Below are 17,865 nucleotides of genomic sequence, written 5' to 3'. Positions count from 1 at the left end.
TTCTAAAATACTCCAGCTTGACATAAGAACTAGAGACAAACAAGTGTCTGCACAACACATAGAGAATTTGGAGAGAATTATTTTGGCCTAATGGCCTCCCTTTATAGGACACTGTCTGGAGATCTGGCAAAGTAGTTCTCCTTTGGCTTTCCTTTGCCTGTTCTTACTCTTCAGCTGTGAAAGAAAGATGGTTCAGAGGGCCATGTAGCAACCCCAGAACATGGTTAAAAACTACATTTTTTGCTTGGAGTTTGACTGCAAACACAATGTTGTGTTAAAACATTTGAGAAGGTATCCCAGAGATGGGACTCAGGGAGGAAAGGAATTCTTAAGCCAATATGACAACAAAAAGAAAATTTTGTAATCATGACCTAAGAAATGTTTCTCTCTCTTGTTTTTCAGACATTGAACTCTGTGCAGATTTCATCAACTATCAAGTCACTGCATTCTTTTCAAGTTCTGTGTACTTTATTTCACTTGAACCCAAAGTACTGCACGTCAAGTCATGTTTCACATAAAAACTAGGGCATCAGAAGAAACAGGGTGCATCCAACAGAACACAAGTGCGTACAGCAGAGTACACAGAGTAGAGCCAAAGCAATGAAGTTTTCCTTTTGGAAGTGGGAAACTCAGATTGCTGGTTCCAGAGCCATGGAGTTCTGGTAGGAATCCATCTAGACATCTGCAGAAAGAAAGAACAGGAAAAGGCACAGTGAGTAATGAATTTTTAGGGCCAAGAGGTCATAGGGAATGAATTGCAACATATTTTTGTCATTGACATAGGCATTTCCAGTTGCATTCAGATTTGGGATACTGTGAGGACTGCACACGTGAGGGATATATGGAAATGGAATAAAAATGGATCCTTTAAACTCTCTATGGTATGTTCAGACCCTGGTCTACACTGACATCAGTGTCCACAACTAATACAGTAGATTTCAATTCAACGTGCAGTCCATCTAGCACTTGATGGAATTAAATACAGAACAGAGGTGGTTTCAGGCTGCTTTGCTTGCTTACAGCCAGTTTTCTGATCCTACTATTTCATCTGTTCCCATCTTGAAAGCCTATTAACACTAACCTGAACTGCAAGGGGAATTGTATTCTCTTGCTGTGCGGTCATCTGTAGGAACAAAAAAAAAAGAATGTATGGTGAGCTGCAGAACTACATGGTAAGATAATGCCAAGCTTTTTTCTTTAACACAACCATCCCACTACCTTAATTTTTCAGGTTGTGAATACAGGAACAAGAAATTTCTAGAATTTTCCTTCACACATGTCCACTCCAGCTATAAAAGGTACTATTACACAGTGTGATGCCTTCTAATAGAAGAACGTTTTTTTAAACAGAAAACCTTTCAGTAGGCTTTCCTGGAAGCCTCATTTTTTACTGATAATTGGTAATCTCTTGTCATATAACAGTTTTTAAAGTGTACATATTAAGCACAAAACTTCTGGTAGAGGATGGGATAGCAAAGAGAGCATATCAGGTGACAGTATTTAGGTCTGTAAAGGCAGGATTAAGAATTCTCCTCCTCTTGACATAGCGTGGGAGGGGGAAAAATAAATAAATAAATAAATAAATCAGTATACAACATGTAGACCTACAGTGCAGCTTTCTAAATCTCCAGTGCTACCTTTCACATTTTGCTCTCATATTCTTTTTTAATAATTCTTATTGTTATGTCTGCTGTTTCGCCTCATACTGGTCATGGAATAATCAGAGAGTGGCTCACAATAACACCAAGATTTGTGTGTGCTAATAGTTCATTTAGAGCTTTAAAGGATAAGAAATTATTTTCTTAATATCTTCTCAGATGTGACAGCACCCAGTGGGTAGCAGGATTATTACACTGTATCTGAAAAGCATAGAACTAAATTCTGCCTTACGATGGGTCAGGGTGGCAGCATGTTACACTGATTTTAAACAAATGCCTAAATATTTTCAAGAGAGCTACGAAGAAGGAGAAGACCTGTTAAATTGACAAAGAAGTTTTCTTTCTGCAGAGACCTAGCCTGAAGTTAGAGCAAGTCAAAAAACACTGTAATTTTGAATACATGTACACCAAAAGATAACGGCAGTGTCCATCAGTCTCATCCCAAGAAATGTACAGGGAGAGAAAAGCAAATGATTCTGCAACATGAATGTAGAAATTCTGTACAGAGGAAACCCAAGATCAGAGTTGCTGGAAGAAGTGCACTGAGTAAGGGTTATAAAGGATATGAGCGGGGGGTAAGATAGTGACCCTCTGCCTATGCCACTGAAATCTCACCTGGCTTATAGTAGTCATAGACATGCACTGTTGCTGGTTTCAGGTTCTGTACTTCAATATCTTGTTCCACTGAGATGTTAAGCTTCAGAGAAGTCTTATCCAGCTGGAGGGAAGAACAGAAAGGATCAGAAATGCACTGACTGTCTCAAAGTCATCTGCATCCCAACTTTATTCCCCCTGCATCAGAGATTTCTTTATTCACCTTTAAATGTTCTCCCCCCCTGGCCCCTTCCTCTTTTGTCAAAATTTTGACTTGCTTGACCAGCCTAGAGATTTGTATTTCTGATCTCTAAAAGTCCCAACACAAAACACTGCTGCTGCTACTATGAGAGACCCAAGACAAAGTTCTGCTGTTGCAGCAGTACTGCTTGAATACTACTTGAATGAGCAGATCCCTGTAGTCTTCCTCTTACCTCTTCCAAGTAGATTGTGACTCTGTCTGTTTTTATCTCTGTCTTTTTCACAAAGAGTACCTTCTCCAGCTAAGTTGGAAAATGAGAGATGTTTGGTTAGCATCAGCTCATTGGACTTGCCTGTTATTTCACACATACTTTGATATTTGTCAGTGTACCACTGCTAATTATGGCACTTAGCCTAGATAAGGGAAGGCCTGCATTTCCTAACTATAAGGGCATTGATATTTGCTGGGAGCACACAGAGCCTTAGAAAAGACTTTCTCAGATTTGGAACTAACGTCCTTGAGCTGTGATCCTACTTTCAGCACTTGTAGAAAAGGTAAAGCCCTTTAATAGGAAAATACGATGGATCTTTTAACTATTTCCTGGAACACTGAAGCAAGTCATTAAGCAACTCAATGAGATTTAACGATTATTTATGGAGTATCCCTCCAAATAAAATAGCACTGGTAACCGAGAGGAGTTTCAGTGCATCCCAAATGGTTCTAAGTAGGTGTTCTTCAGCTCGTTTCTAACTTCTTTCCTCATACGTGACCTTCACTACTGGACATGACAAAACTGCACAATCAGTTCAGTAAGCAGAAAGTTACCTTGTGAAATAGTACCCTATATCTGCACTTGGTTCATCTAGTTATCTTATATTAAGATAACCTCACAGTAGCTACCGTATTTCAGCAGTTCTTAGAGGTTTGGATATTTCTGGCTGAGTTACATCTGGAAAGTAGATCTTATCTTCAGAGGAGGACAGAGGAAAAAGTCTTACCGCATTCACAGACCTCTTCATAGCAATGAACCCTGACAGCATCTCCACCTCCACCAGGGCCATGTTACTGGTCCCACGGTCCCCGATGTAACTGAAGAAAGGCAGGAGACAAGCACATTAGATGCAGAAGGCATCACAGCATTTCCAGTGATGGACTATGGTCCAAATTCTGGTATGCTCTACAGTGATGTGAAAGCACAGCAGCTTGCCTAGCTAATAGGAGAAATGAAAAAGTCCTATGCCCCATCTGCTTGCTCAATATGGAGACAGATTGTGCAGCAAATGTATAATGCTTAATATTCACACTGCCCTCTACAAAAATTGAAGTTATCTGTGATATTACAGATAGGGAGCAGACTGGTCTCATTTTCTTGCTTTCCCAGTGCTCTGGGAGCTGCTGAGCTGACTGAGATGGTTGCTGTGATTATGCAAGCCACTGCCAATGTGTTTCCCTTGCTTCCCCCGGCCTTAGCTCTCACTTCATGATCTTCTTGTGATACCAGTGTATAGTTAACTTTTGTTTTGTGTGAAAGAGAGAAAATATGTACTTTGAGGAAAGGGCGAGATTACCTAGGCCTTGGAGATGTCTAAAGGATGTTTAACTGAGGAAATGCTAATCAGCAAGAATGTTGTGTTGACATTCTTGAGGGAAGCATCCTGATGTATTCCCTTGAATATGTCACGAATCAACGTAATGTGAATAGTTGGCTGAAAAACAAAAATTAGGAGTATTCTAATGTGAACTATCCATGAACTATCCTCATTGTAATAGTAAAAACCATGTCCCTAGGCCGGGAGACCTCACCTCAACAAGGGACCCTTCCTTTCTGAGGATATATAGAATGAATCTGTCATATTGGCGGTTTGCTAATTATCTAACCAATCAGAGGCTGGGGGATTGTAGATGTATTGATAAGAGATTGTATAAAGAGTGGCTTGAAAAATCCTTAGGGGTGCCAGCTTTGTGGGAAACCACCTGGTATCCAGTCTTGCCCAATTCCGAAATAAACAGTATCTTGAGGTAGTGTGTGGATTGGCTCATTGCACACCAGGTAACGAATACAAACATTTTATCAGACAACACTTGGAATCTATAGAGGAGAAGGGTCTGCCCTGGTGTTTGTTGCCACACACAGGAGGTATTTAGGTATTTTTTTTCTGCTGAAGGAAGAGCTTTAAGGAACCCCATACCTGACAGAAATGTGGATGTCAAGCTGTTTCCTAACACCATCACATTCTCTTGGTATTGTTTGCACATCCAGGACAAAGGCCTCTTCTGTTTTTGGTGGTGGGGTGTTATAGTAGAGAGTACTCTGGTGGAGGAGAAAACATGCCTGTGAAGTGCCCCAGAGCTTCCCTGCAGGAGACAAAGGCCTATCTGCGCTTCCAGCTTTTAACAAATCAATAACCAGCAATGAACACAGCTGGCTACAGCTGTGCTTTCTGTTTAGATATGCTGTGTTCAGCACATAGGGTCTGATACATCTGCCAAGTGTAACCCCCAGCTTGGAGGCTCAGCTATCTGCAACCCAAGGCCTCACTCAATACAACACTGTCTCATTTTTACTGAAAAAAAAATTAAGTTGTGAGAAAGCACATTAGCTAAAATCCTGCCCATAAAGAGAAAGAAGCCAAGCTTCTTCAAGTTCTCAGAACTTGAGGCAATAGTACCTACTTAGAATCAAACCTCACTTAAAGGGTCAGTGGAAAAAAATTAAGAGCTCTGTTCATTCTGTATGCTCACCTGTACATACACACAGCCACTGCCAGTCGCCTGTACTGTGTACGTCCCTGGGACTGCAAGAAGAGATGCCTGTTGCAGGACCAACTTGTTGTTCCTGTGCACGTGGAACTCTAACGGAGAAGCTTCCTTTCCTTTCACTGTCACATTTACATTTCTCATTTCTTGAGGAAACAGGGCTGCATACTGAGACAGTGCCTGCAGGCTCACAACTGTGTCCTGAAGATAGAAAGATAGTCACTTTGGTATGTAGCAATGCAGTACAAGATCCATCACACTAATCCAAGCACTACATGGAGAACCACACACCTCATGGCCCTGCATCATGCTGTGATGCAACTGTGCCACTAAGGGCATAGGTAGCAGGATGACTTCTGTTAGTTGGCAAGGGTGGCTTCAGAGCCCTAGGACTGGCAGTCACAGAGTTGGGTGATCCCAATTACACCACAGAAAAGAAAGGCTTCCCCACAGCACTCCCCTTCCCAAACAGGGCTCATGTATGCCTCTCTTCAAAGGGTGGATCTGGAGTGACATGCAAGACATATGCACATGCAAGACACATGCATATCTCTCCAGGTACAGTCTCTCTCCTTCCCCCGTAACTTTCTCCAGCTTGTTACCTGTGTGGAAGCAAATCCCCCACGGGCATTTCTTTGTTCACTGAGCCAGTGCACAAGCTTGCTCGCTGTATTTTCATTGACTGCCAAGTCTGGGTTGGAGACGTGAGCCAGAAGGATGTAGGCTACTGTCTCAATCATAGAAGAAGAAGATTCTTTACTACTGGAATCTGATGTCAGATGTTCTGCTGTTGCAGGGAGAAGCATGTGGAAGAGGAAAACATTAGATACCTATGAGCATTAGCTCATTCTGTGCCAGTAGCCCCGGAGGACTGATAGCTTTCTTTACAACATCAGAAATGCCTGAAGCTTTCTGGACCACCTCAGAGTGCAGAAGCCAATCCTTCCTTCCTGTTTTTTTTGTTGTTGTTGTTGTTTTTTGTTTGTTTGTTTGTTTTTTGTGTGTGTGTGTGTGGTTTTGTTGTTGTTGTTGTTTGTTTGTTTGTTTGTTTGTTTGTTTGTTTGTTTTTGTGCTCTGAAAGGCCATCTAGCTACGTTAGACTGCATTTCTTCCTTTGAAAGCACTGGAGATCCAGGCTGCATATATGGCCCCAAATCCTCATCATTTCTTCTAAGAAACTGTTCTTCTGGAACTGATTGATTCTCAACACAGGCTTTTTGCTTAAAGTGCCGTCCTGGTCTTATTGAGCTCTGTGTATATTGAAAGCTATGTCCAGTTAGTGGTGACAGTGACGAACCAGGTCCAATTCCCCTCATCCCAACCTAGGATGAGGGAGCCATATTGGTTTTTGCTCTGCACCCATGAACTTCTTTCTCAGTGATGTGCTGTGAGGAGGGTGGATTCTGGACAGTGACTAGTTCGTTAAGGTCATTAAGTGGTGTAGAATGCATGACTTGACTCTGAGAGCCTGAGGGCATTTTCGGTCTGGCGTGAAGACACAACTATTTCTTGCCTTAGAACCTAGTTTTACACTCTTGTAGAAGTCCCCAATGCAAATTATTCCCATCCTACAGTATTTTTGCTGTTTCTGCACTTACCTGGGATAATCTAACAGGGTTCTTCAAGCTGAGAAGCTCTAGGACTTATCTGCAGTCAGTTGCATCTATTTTACAATAATCGGTCACTCCTTGAGGGTGAATTGCTGGCAGGCAACTGGAGGAGCAAGACTACCCAGCTGATTTTGTTGCAGCCTACCTATACAGTGGATATGCTGGGACAATTTGAGATACTAGTGGGTTTCCACCTGTGGTCCAAGCCTACAGGTGCTGAATGCATTTGAATTAGGTTGAAAGCTTTGCTGTGGTATTGGTAGAGGGTAGCTAAAATTCAGCTAAGAGTTTAGATTAATTGTGCTGCTGTAGAAATCTTCTGCAGATATGTGGAAACCTGAAGTACTAAGTCTATTTTCAAAACAAATCTTCACTTTTGAAAAAAAGAATCACAAAAACAGTTGTTTGCATAAAACCAGCATAAAGACTTTATAATTTAGCTTAGGGACTTTAAAGATTTGTATTACTTCATCATGCTTATCACAGTGGAAAGTTTTCACATGAGGCATTTTTGATTTGTTACTTCCAAGGTGACATAAGCAGAACAATTTTTTTGTTAAATGGTAGAAAGCCTCTGGGAGATACAGCCATAGACAACCTATAGATTAACCTTGATTCTTTAAAAAGCACCAAATTTCTCATCAAGATCCAACTGTAATCCTGCTAGTGAGGATAACAGAATCCCAGCCACCTAGCCATGGAAGTTATGTCTCCAGCCAACAGAAGGTAGCCCTCTCAGGCAGGGATTCTCCATTAGACAAACTGGCTGCTGCTGGTAGCTGCTCTCACATCCTCAGACTCAGCAGGCAGGACACAGACATATTTAGACAAGTTTAACAAACACTTTCCCTCACTTACAACTCCAATGTTCTTGGCATGTCATTGCCAGCTATTATCAGTGGAAGCAAGAACCAAAGAAAACTATTGTTTGACCCATAGGCAATTTGTAGTGTTCCATGCCCTAAGTTCTCAAGGGGATATTTTCCAAAGTGCTCAGTAAGTTAGAAATATCAGGCTGACTGAATATCAGTGAGGGTGTGCTCCAGTCACTCATTCCATATGTACCTTTTCAGTAGTAGCTCTAGTGTGTGCAATTCTACTCCTTCCAGTTCTCACACCTGCCACCCTGTTAAACCACCTCAGCAGCTTGAATGGATATGCAGTGAACTACACTGGTAGCTGGTGTGGCTGAAAAATACTCTCTTCCTTTTTCTTCTGTTATTTTTCAGTTCTTGGGGTAGTTCACCATACTGCCATATGAAGAGATATGGGGAAGAACTTACTTAAGCCAAGTCAGGTACTGCTGTTACCAACTATATCAGCATATGCTTACGTGATTGCAAACCGCACCTGGAATCTTTATTTGGGATCTAAGTCCAGTTCTTTGCAAGTTAAAGAGACAAAAGGAAGAACTGAACTGAAGATTCATAAAACCAAGATCCCTGAGCTGAGTAGAGCAGCAATGTGGAAACTGTCAAAAGGCTTGAATGTCTTAACCAGCAGCTGAATAGACATAGTAAGGCAAGTTGCCTCTGCGAGGTTTCTTGTACTGTGTATGAATTGCTGAGGAATGATAGGGGCAAGATTTGAAGCCAACTCTTCCTAAAGTGAAGTGAGACTTTGACCCCACAAATTAAATGTAGATTGCATCTGTTCCTTTTGAAAAGAAATTTTCTCTTTGGTCCAATTGTTTCCAGAATTCTCTCCTGAATACTAGAAACCTTTCACAGCTTCAATAAATTATCATTTTCTGACACAAAAAAACAATGTAAGAAAAGTTAAATTTCCCAATCCACTATAATTAAATCCTACCAATATCAGGTCTTAAACGCACTCTCTTGAACCCATTCTTCTAAAAGGCAACAGCTTACCAGTTTCCTTCTCTAGCTTATCCAGGAGCTGTTGTCTCATCTCCATGTCCTTAGTCAATGTGAAGACATAAGCCATCAAGGCCTTGACATAAAGATTGGTCTCATCAATTGTTACATTCTTGAGGCAATGCAAAGCATTATCCAGCATTGTATCCTGATAAAAGAATCAGAAGAAACAGAAGGAATCAGAAAGAAACACTGTAAATTTCATTTGGGACATTTTTGTTTTGAAATAGTATCAATAACACTACAGTATCCTGGATACATCTTTCCTGCAAGCCCTGCATCATTTTCAAAGACTATTGTTCCCCCTAAGATTATCTGGGAATGGCAAATGCTCTGCTTGTTGCAAGTCAGACCACACACCTTAACCATGGCAAAAATTTCTTTTTGAGATTATTCATGTGCAAAGGTGTGTCATGACAGAGCCTTTCACCAACTCAATCTGAGTATTCCCTGAACCCACAGACCTTGTGAGGAACGATGGGTGGATCATGCTCCCAAACCCTACAAGAGTTCAAATGTGACTTACGTTCTTCTCCAGGTGGAGCTCCACGAGTGCAGCAGTGATATAGGCTGTTAATGAGAGTGTATCATCCACACCACCCTGCAAGTCACAGACAGACATCAGAAAGGGGAAAAAACAAAAACAAAAAAAAAACCATTGCTTGCCTGCAAGCATTGCGTGGACTGTTATTGTTTAACGACTGAAACTGCCTATGGATAGCATATTTACCAGAGGGTAGTAGCATGCTTCTGGACATTCTTGACATAGGAACTGAAAAAAATCACTCCTAGCTCATTTCCTGAACATTGCAAAAGTCTCGTGCTGAGACAGCCTCAGAGCCATGCAGCATAGGCAAGCAGCCTAGGCATAACTTTTCATAGAAGGGAATGAACCAAACTGTTCATAGCATCATAGAATGGTTTGGGTTAGAAGAGATCTTAAAGATCTCCTAATTCCAACACCCTTGCCACAAGCAGGGACACCTTCCACTAGATCAGGTTGCCCATCCAACCTGGTCTTGAACACTTCCAGGAGTGGGGCATCCACAGCTTCTCCGGGCAACCTGTGCCAGTGCCTCACCACCCTTGAAGTGGTGAGCTATATATTTTATAAAATATGGTACAAATGGACAAAGTGAATGGACAAAATGAACAAAGTTTTTATGGTGTAGGATTTGTATACAAGAAGAAATGCAAGGTTACATACAAATCGGTTGACAGCGAGAAGCTACAGATTAACATAGGTAAACAGGCATTCAAGTATTTCTTTCCCCATCAGAGGACATGCATTCTCAGGGAAGTTTTGCCTACATCCTTACACATGAGACAAGACTGCATCATAAATGAGGGGAGAAATTTGGGCTGAGATGCCATGAAGCATTGTTCACATTGATAGCCAAATCTTCAAAGTGCAATAGGAGGGCACTTTGTTGTGCCCCAAAAGATGTGTACAGACAGAAAGCCCATGTTAAGAAATGAATGAAAGTCAGAGAAGGATGAACAGTCTACATGTACATTCTGTTTTTATTTTGTACTGCATAAAAGTTTTAAGAAAAAAAAATGTAACCCCTTGCTTTGCTAAAATATCAGCTTGCTTTCTTCCATAAATTTGCCTTATATTTAGTAAGGGTGACTTTGCAGTATTATCAGTCTGACTTATTCTTACCGTTACAAACAACAAGAACCCAGGTACTGCCAGAATGCATGCAGATGCTTGGTACCTGAGCACCAGGGCATGTTCATCGTGCATTTCCAGCTACAGGGCAGGGATCAATTTTTGGGGTGCCAGGCTCCAGGAGAATTTATAGTCAGTGTACAGTGCAGGGACAATTGTGTCTTCAGATAATCTCATATTAGAGCACAAAATCAGGCCTATCTGGACAATTTATACTGTGGGCCATAAAGAATGAAAAGAGGGATAATCTGGCCAAAGTATTATAGACAAGCACTAGAGGATACAAATATTTCTCTCTGTGCCCTTAATGGGCCTTGGTACAATCAGACATGGTGCCATTTGGCTAGAGTAAAAATGAAGAAAACCCAGCAGAGATTAAAACCTCATGTTGAAGAAATGCATGGTGTTTTAGGCCAAGCTTCTTCATTCTGCTCTGGGAAGCTGTCTTGGCTGTGCTAAGCCATGAGGAGATTGCTTTGTGCTACTGTGCACAGCAGAAGAGCCTAGGGAAGTGGCCCTGTCCCTGCGTTATGTTCCCCCCAATCCTACTTCCATGGCTATTGGCCATACCTTCAAGTCATTATTGAAGAGCTTCCCCACACTCTGGAAGCATCCACTGGGCAGCTGGTGCTTCCGCAGCCAAAGCACAGCATCCTGCACATGATCCTTATCGATGTAAATGTGAGAGCTGGCCTGTCCAAAGGACCTGGCCACAAAGGCTGTCAGCCTGTGGACAGAGCACAGAGTAATACTGTGTCACAGCCAGGAGCAGGAAGAGTAAGGACAATAGGTTTGGGATGACAGCACCAACTCTGGTCACTCACCACGTGTTGCCCTGGGTGTCTGCCTTCCCAAAGGCACTGTAGGAACCATCATCATGTTTGTAGAGCAGCTGACGCTGGTAACCTGTGAAGACAGGTGCAAGGGCACAACTCTCAGTGTGAAGGCATGTAGCATCTCACACTTTACCCTTGCTGAAGGAAGCATGTTTTACAGCAAGAGACTTCACCAGTTCCTACAGAGACATTGAACCAAACCTACTATACCACAATGCCCTGTGCATCCCATGGCACCAGTTATCAGTTACCATTGCCACTCTGCTCAAACAATTCTCTTGTGTAAGTTCCCATCTCCCAAACATCTGTCCCAACTTATGGTACAGGAAAGAAAGGGAGATGAAGGGAGTAAACTTCCTATCCGTGGGAGGCTGCTGAGCATTCTGTGTAGCAGGTTAAGAGGACTGCCAAGCTGGAATGTGATGTGCATTGCAAAATGAGACACAGATAGTAGCACTGCATTAAATTTGGATTGTACTGGACAGAGCTGACACACCAGCATAATAAATGTCCTAAACCAAAAGGAAACACTAAGTTATCAAACTCCTATCTGTCCCCTATGGCCACTCTCTATTCCAATTAAGCAGCTGATGTCCTCTTTCTACAAGGAAAAGGCCTCTGTCTGCCTCAGACTGATAAAAGAACAAAACACGGGCATCACTTTATAATGCAAATCACGTTACAATGCAAATCATTAATTACCCACACCATTCTCAGAAAAGCAGGCTTAATACCTCAATAATAGCCAGAGATAGAAGTCTTGTTTCTTCAGAAAGATGCTTTACCTTTCTTGAAACAATTTCTTGTACTCTGTAGTATCTTTCTTTAGTGTAGCTCTGGCAGTGCTTCCTCTCCTGCCGTGCTCCCAATAAACCAATGCCCTACACTCCTGATTTATGGTACCTTCTTTTTGCAGGAGAAGGAAGGACAATGCTTACCAGTTATCAGGAAATACAATGCTATATTTTCAATTTCTGGGTCCAATTGTTTAGTCTTCTGCAAGTACTCGAGTATGAAGATGTTTGGTGCAAACTGAACCATGTTTTGTTCACCACAGCCAAAGGGCATCTCAAGCAGCTGACCTAAATTCTGAAGTGCTGGGCCCATGATATCCCCTAAAATTTGAGTTGGAGGAGATAGAGAAAGAAAAGCACAGGCATTCAGCAATATGAATTGAGGGGACTCCTGCTTTCTTCAAACTCTGCTGGAATCCTGGAAAAGAGCCAGCTCCTCATTAAACTGAAGCAATTCATATCACATTCAAATTTCTTCAAATCCTTCCTGGATTACTCCAGCACAGCAAGGGAAGACTGGATCATTCTGGAAGAAGGCTGCAAGAGACATCAGAGGAGATACCCTGTGTCTTCCTCTCCAGTCACCTAGGGATCACCCATTCCATATTGAGAGGAATTACTGCTGAAAAAGGTTACTTGATACACATTTATGAGGATAACATTACACCTCCTTCAGTTTATTTTAGGAGGAACTGGGTTGATGCAACATTAAGACCAAAGTATTATGCAAGCTTTTCCCACTGGAACCCAAGAGCAGGTAAAGCCTTTCTCACCAATGACAGAGAAAGTGGCTCGGCCAGATCCCTCCAGTGTTTCTGCAGGCAGGGTCAGGGAGAATTCTTCAGAGACTGTGTTATCTGAGGAAGGCAAAACCCAGGAATGTATTCAAGGGAAGACTTATCACACACAGTGACGGCAGCCTCCTCCATAGGCAGCCCATAGTGAGCACGAGCGATGAGGGCACGGTGTGCCAGCTGGGTGCAGCACCCCCTCCACTGGCTGAACAGGAGGCCCAAGTATACTTTAACCCACTACGTGGCACCATTCTGTGACTATCTGTGCAGGTCAAGGCATAATGGAACCAGATAGCTGGTTCCAAGGGCAGTTTGCAGGGAAACCATGGCCAAACAACCAAAAACTCTCCCCAAAACCAGCACATGTGAAAGGGAGAGAGGCCAATAGCACAGAAGAATGGGAGCTTGCAATGGCAAGGGCCAGCAGGAGGAAGTCTTCACACAAAGCCTGAGGTGCCCTTGCAGAACTGCTTCACCCCTCTGCTGATTGACAAGGAAAGACCCCTTGCAGGGGGGATTGAGCTGAGTAAGGCAGCCCGATCTGCTCCCCACATAATAACTAGTGAAACTAAAAAAAGGTGACGGGTGATCGTAGTAGGAGACTCTCTTCTTAGAGGTATAGAAGCACCCATCTGCTGACCTGATCTGCTGACCTAATCTGCTCCTGATAGAAGTCTGCTGCTTACATGGGGCTCATATCAGAGATGTCACCAAAAGATTGACCAGACAAGTGGCATTCCACAGGGGTCAGTACTGGAACTGGTGCTGTTTAACATCTTTGTTGGTGACACAGACAGTGGGATTGAACATACCCTCATCAACTTTGCCGACAACACCAAGCTGTGTGGTGTAGTCGACACACTGGAAGCAAGAGATGCCATCCAGAGGGACATGGACAAGCTTGAAAGGTGGGCCTGTGCAAACCTCATGAAGTTCAACAAGGTCAAGTGCAAGATGATAGGACAAGGAGTTATGGCTTTAAATCAAAAGACAGTAGGTGTAGAACAGATATAAGGAAGAATTTCTTTACTGTGAGGGTATTGAGGCACTGGAACAGGTTGCCCAGGAAAGTTCACTTCAACTTCACGATCACAGAACTTCACGACAGTCTCTGGAAGTGTTCAAGGCCAGGCTGAATGGGGCTTTGAGCAACCTGGTCTAGTGGGAGGTGTCCCTGCCCATGGCAGGAGGGTTCGAACTAGATGATCATTAAGGATCCCTTCCAAACCAAAACCATTCTATGATTCCATCCTGCTCTCATGATGGACAGCAGCCAGGGATTTATGTTCCATACCTGTAGCACAGAGATAGACATTTTGCGTCTTCTTTTGCAGTACACCTTCTGGCTGCAGGTGAAGAAAGAGTAATTCAGAATGGGAAGGCAGGAAAGGAAGTCTCCATGCCTCAGTAGGCCTGTTTCCAAGAAAGGTCTAAGCTTCTTCTTGTTAATCGCCTCATGGGGTAACTCACTGTCCCCAGGTGTTCTCCAGACTGGGTCTGACTAACCTTCACAAGCAGAGGTTTTATCACTGTGTCTGTCTTTCCTCGCAATGGTGTCACAGCAACCTGGTTATCACACAGATCATGTGAATCTTCTGCCACACTGCTTACAGTGATATTCACTTTGCCTGCAGGAAGCAAAAGGGTATGTCATTGAGCACTTGCAGCAGAGATATCTATGTACAGATGACAGGACCAGACACAGAGGCAGGCAAATTTCACACCTCCTCCCACTGTTGCCACACATCCCTCTGCTCAACCTCACCCAGTCTGGTGGCTGTCACATTCCACACAAAGGTTTGTGTTTCATCAGCACAGAGGCAGCTGGTGAACTGACAGCCTGGACAGGCATCCACCTTTAGTTCTGGGGTGTCTTTGAGGGTGGTGTGCACCTGAGTGTGGTGGGGTATACAAACACGCATTAGCATAGAGTTAGTGCCAGGCCCTGCTCAAATGAGCAAATACCATGGGTCACAAAATATAAGACAGTGCTTTGTGGCCCAGATGCCTATATCTACATCTCCTGAGAAGCTCAGAGCTTGCCTTTGGGCTCAAGCTTTTGCTCCAACAGAGGCTATGGGACTGGGGGAATACTCACTTGGATACAGTCCTTGAGGTAGTTGAAGACAGTGGCTTTTAGGCTGAAAGTCTCTCCTCGGGTCACAGAGTAGGGCAGTGACAGATCTACAAAGAAAGGCTGGAAGACCCTAAGCGTGGCCAAAGGAGAGAGCCCAAAGCCAGTATCAGCAACACAGAAGGTATTGGTATGCCATTCTGTAATAGTGTCGGGTACAGTAAGTTGGAGAGATGCTTGCCCCTCATCACTACAGCAAGAAGAAAGAGAGGAGAACTTGCTCAGGAGCAGTCAGAAGTTTCCAGGGGTCTCCCTGGGGAAGGCAGGCAGAGGTTGTTACCAACCCAACAGGGACCAAATCCCAAATCCAGGTTTCTGGGAAATGTGTCCGTGGTTTGGGCTTCTCTGTGTCATCTGACTGCTGTACAGAATCAGCATGGCCAACATAATTGTCTGCAGAAAAGCAAGTGGTACATCAGAAAACAGCATGTGTCAGTACGGGTGAAATTGCTTCTTCATTTGCAGGCAATCTAACACAAACCATAAATGACCTGAGACACAGAACAGCGTACACAGGATTGGCTTTTCAGTGACAATATGACACAGTGTCAGTGTCATTGGGGAACACAACTTTAGGGAGAGAGGGTTGGATGGACTTTAGCCTGAGGCTCGGTCTGACAAATCCAGAAAGTTTGGTCTGGATCCAGAAAGGGACAGAACACTTAAATGGAGTCACACTGTTTTAATAAGTCTGTGAAAATACTGGTGGAGAGCACAGTACCTTTTCTGTGAAGAGTGCAGAACCCAGGGACAGCCAATAAGGCAAAGAGATTTGAGCTTTTATCTGTGATTTATAAATCAGGTCCTTTAAACTGAACACAGACATCATTCCTTTCATACACACACAAAAGAGAAACACAGCAGGGTGGAAATCAGCCATCTCAGCTGCAGCCTGGTCAGGACTGGGAGAGGAGAGCCCCTTCAGTCAAGGAGATGGGCAATTTCAATTACTTACCAACTATACTGTCTTTGCTGGACAACATCTTTTTCTTAAAGTCTCGTTTTATACAGGAAACTGGTTTCTTGATTTTAGTATTGGTTAATATTTTCATGCGCAACTTCTGGAAAAACAGCAAAGAGAATAAATCAGTGATAAATAAAAGGGAAGAGGAACACTGAAAATACTTGAGATAGCAAGAGTAAGTGAGTTGTTCATAGATGAAACCATAAAAAATGCTACTTGTTTGTATGCATATGCATAGACTTACAGATTCACACTCGGGGCAGTGCATGAGGAATGCACTATGCTTACTGATAAGTTTCATCTTTCCCCATAGTCCCCAGGTGAGTGTGGACATGATGGAGAAGAGCAGGGTACAGATGACTTTTATCAATGAAAGTCAGGGCAGCTGAAGTTTGCTAAGAGCAAATTCTTGTAGGCATTCAGGATGTCATACTGGCAATCACTGTCTCAGGAAAAGTTTGGTACAAATGCAGAGAATCACCTTAAACAGATTAAAGACATCAGCTTCACTTTGGTACCACGGTGCTTCCTTATGAGTCTTTTTATGGAGACCAGATTTCTGAGGCAGACAAGGGTATGCATCAAAGTCTTCCAGGTGATAAGGGAACCCTCGTCCTCCAATTATAAAGCTGTCTTCAAAGACTGTCTTATACAGCTGCAATGGAAAAATAGAGGTCTTTATAAGGAACTGGGCAACATGCATGTATTTGTATGGGTCTAATATTTGTACCGTAGCCCTCTAATATACTTCATAAAGTTTCATACTTGAAGATGTTGGCACTGGCCCAGCTTGCACTACAGGGCACGAAACCCAAGTTGATAGTGGATATAGGGATGAAACCCTTAGTTTGCAGACTGTCACCTCTGACAGTTCAAGCTTTTTAACTCTAAAACGAAAGATTTGGATAGGACACATGACTCAGGTAGAGCACAGGGCATTGGCATATCTGAATTACAAATTCAGCCTTATAGGGTTCTGTCCCCTGGCTTCTGTTTTCTAAAGAACTGCTCAGGTGCTCAGCATGAGCTGTCATATGGTTATAATTCAGCAAGGCTGGAGGAAGAAGAACAGGAGGACCCTAGCAGGGGAAAAAATCACTTTTAAAGGCTTAGCCTCACTGCCTGAGAGCAGACAGAAGGGCGGAGAGGAAGGTAGATGTGAGGAAAGCACTTTCCCTCTAAGCAGTGAGCACTAGCAACTCTTTGAAGCTGCTCTCTCCACCTACTTCTGCAGTGGTGTGCAGCTCCACCACTCTCCAGACAGGCCCACAGTGCAGGGCAGATGCACTAGGAACACAAACAACACATAACTGCTCAGAAGAGGCCCAGGAGGAGGAATACCAAAGCAGCCACCTAAGGACACTATGTCCTATTAGGACTATGGGCTTCCTCCTTTCAGGATCCTCCTGCCAATGCATGGAGATAGAAGGCAGGCAGACATTATGGGGATGGCCATGGGAGGCTACACTCACTGTGTATGCTGTTAGGGTATTGTTCCACGTCAGGAGGACACTCTTGTCAACAGACTGGACAGAGCATAGGGATCCAGGAGCAGCCTTGAGATCCAGACTGACTTTTGACCCTGGGACTTCCTCCTTGCTTGAGAAGTCCAGTGCTACCTGCAAAAGGAGATGGGGTCAGGGGTTTACTGTTGGAGGGTGGGACTCTGCAAGTCTTAGGTGTCTGGACAGCAGGGTGAAAAACAGAGAATAAGGTAGGGAAGGGAGCTGAGATGCTGACAGAAACCATCCTGGTTCATCAAGGTTCATCCTGGTTCATCCTGGTTCATTCTGATTCATCCTTCATCATGGTTACTGGGGCTGCAGTGCATACAGCCCAGTAAAAATTCCCCTACTACCACACCGCTACCTCCTGCTGATCCAGAGCTCACACACGTAGCTAGGCAGGCAGGCTTTCTTTTGCATTAGGGAGAGGACAGGGGATAGTGTACTCCCAAGTCACTCATGGGG

The 17,865-nt window shown here is 43.4% G+C and overlaps 1 protein-coding gene across 3 annotated transcripts in view; it reads right to left on the bottom strand.

Annotated features, from left to right (window-relative positions):
- Nucleotides 1–446: 446 nt before the first annotated feature.
- Nucleotides 447–17,865, bottom strand: part of LOC311441410 (alpha-2-macroglobulin-like protein 1) — a 29,213-nt gene continuing 11,794 nt past the window's right edge. For 2 of the 3 annotated variants that reach the window (XM_084529520.1, XM_084529522.1), the window contains 22 exons: nt 17,368–17,514; nt 16,377–16,550; nt 15,887–15,992; nt 15,216–15,324; nt 14,896–15,121; nt 14,563–14,689; nt 14,304–14,425; nt 14,092–14,143; nt 12,777–12,860; nt 12,148–12,324; nt 11,198–11,279; nt 10,944–11,100; nt 9,225–9,299; nt 8,693–8,846; nt 5,814–5,998; nt 5,197–5,412; nt 4,644–4,765; nt 3,453–3,543; nt 2,687–2,755; nt 2,274–2,376; nt 1,082–1,123; nt 447–682 (listed from right to left, as the gene is read on the bottom strand). In XM_084529520.1, the coding sequence (XP_084385646.1) occupies nt 675–682; nt 1,082–1,123; nt 2,274–2,376; nt 2,687–2,755; nt 3,453–3,543; nt 4,644–4,765; nt 5,197–5,412; nt 5,814–5,998; nt 8,693–8,846; nt 9,225–9,299; nt 10,944–11,100; nt 11,198–11,279; nt 12,148–12,324; nt 12,777–12,860; nt 14,092–14,143; nt 14,304–14,425; nt 14,563–14,689; nt 14,896–15,121; nt 15,216–15,324; nt 15,887–15,992; nt 16,377–16,550; nt 17,368–17,514 (2,628 nt within the window). In that variant the 3' untranslated portion in view covers nt 447–674. The remainder of the gene's footprint in view (nt 683–1,081; nt 1,124–2,273; nt 2,377–2,686; nt 2,756–3,452; nt 3,544–4,643; nt 4,766–5,196; nt 5,413–5,813; nt 5,999–8,692; nt 8,847–9,224; nt 9,300–10,943; nt 11,101–11,197; nt 11,280–12,147; nt 12,325–12,776; nt 12,861–14,091; nt 14,144–14,303; nt 14,426–14,562; nt 14,690–14,895; nt 15,122–15,215; nt 15,325–15,886; nt 15,993–16,376; nt 16,551–17,367; nt 17,515–17,865) is intronic. The other variant, XM_084529521.1, reaches the window with a different exon arrangement.

The sequence above is a fragment of the Aythya ferina genome (assembly GCF_964211825.1).
Source record: "Aythya ferina genome assembly, chromosome: 1".
Taxonomy (NCBI): Eukaryota; Metazoa; Chordata; class Aves; order Anseriformes; family Anatidae; genus Aythya; species Aythya ferina.
Note: the sequence above shows the minus strand (reverse complement) of the source record. Positions and strands in the feature narration are given on the sequence as shown.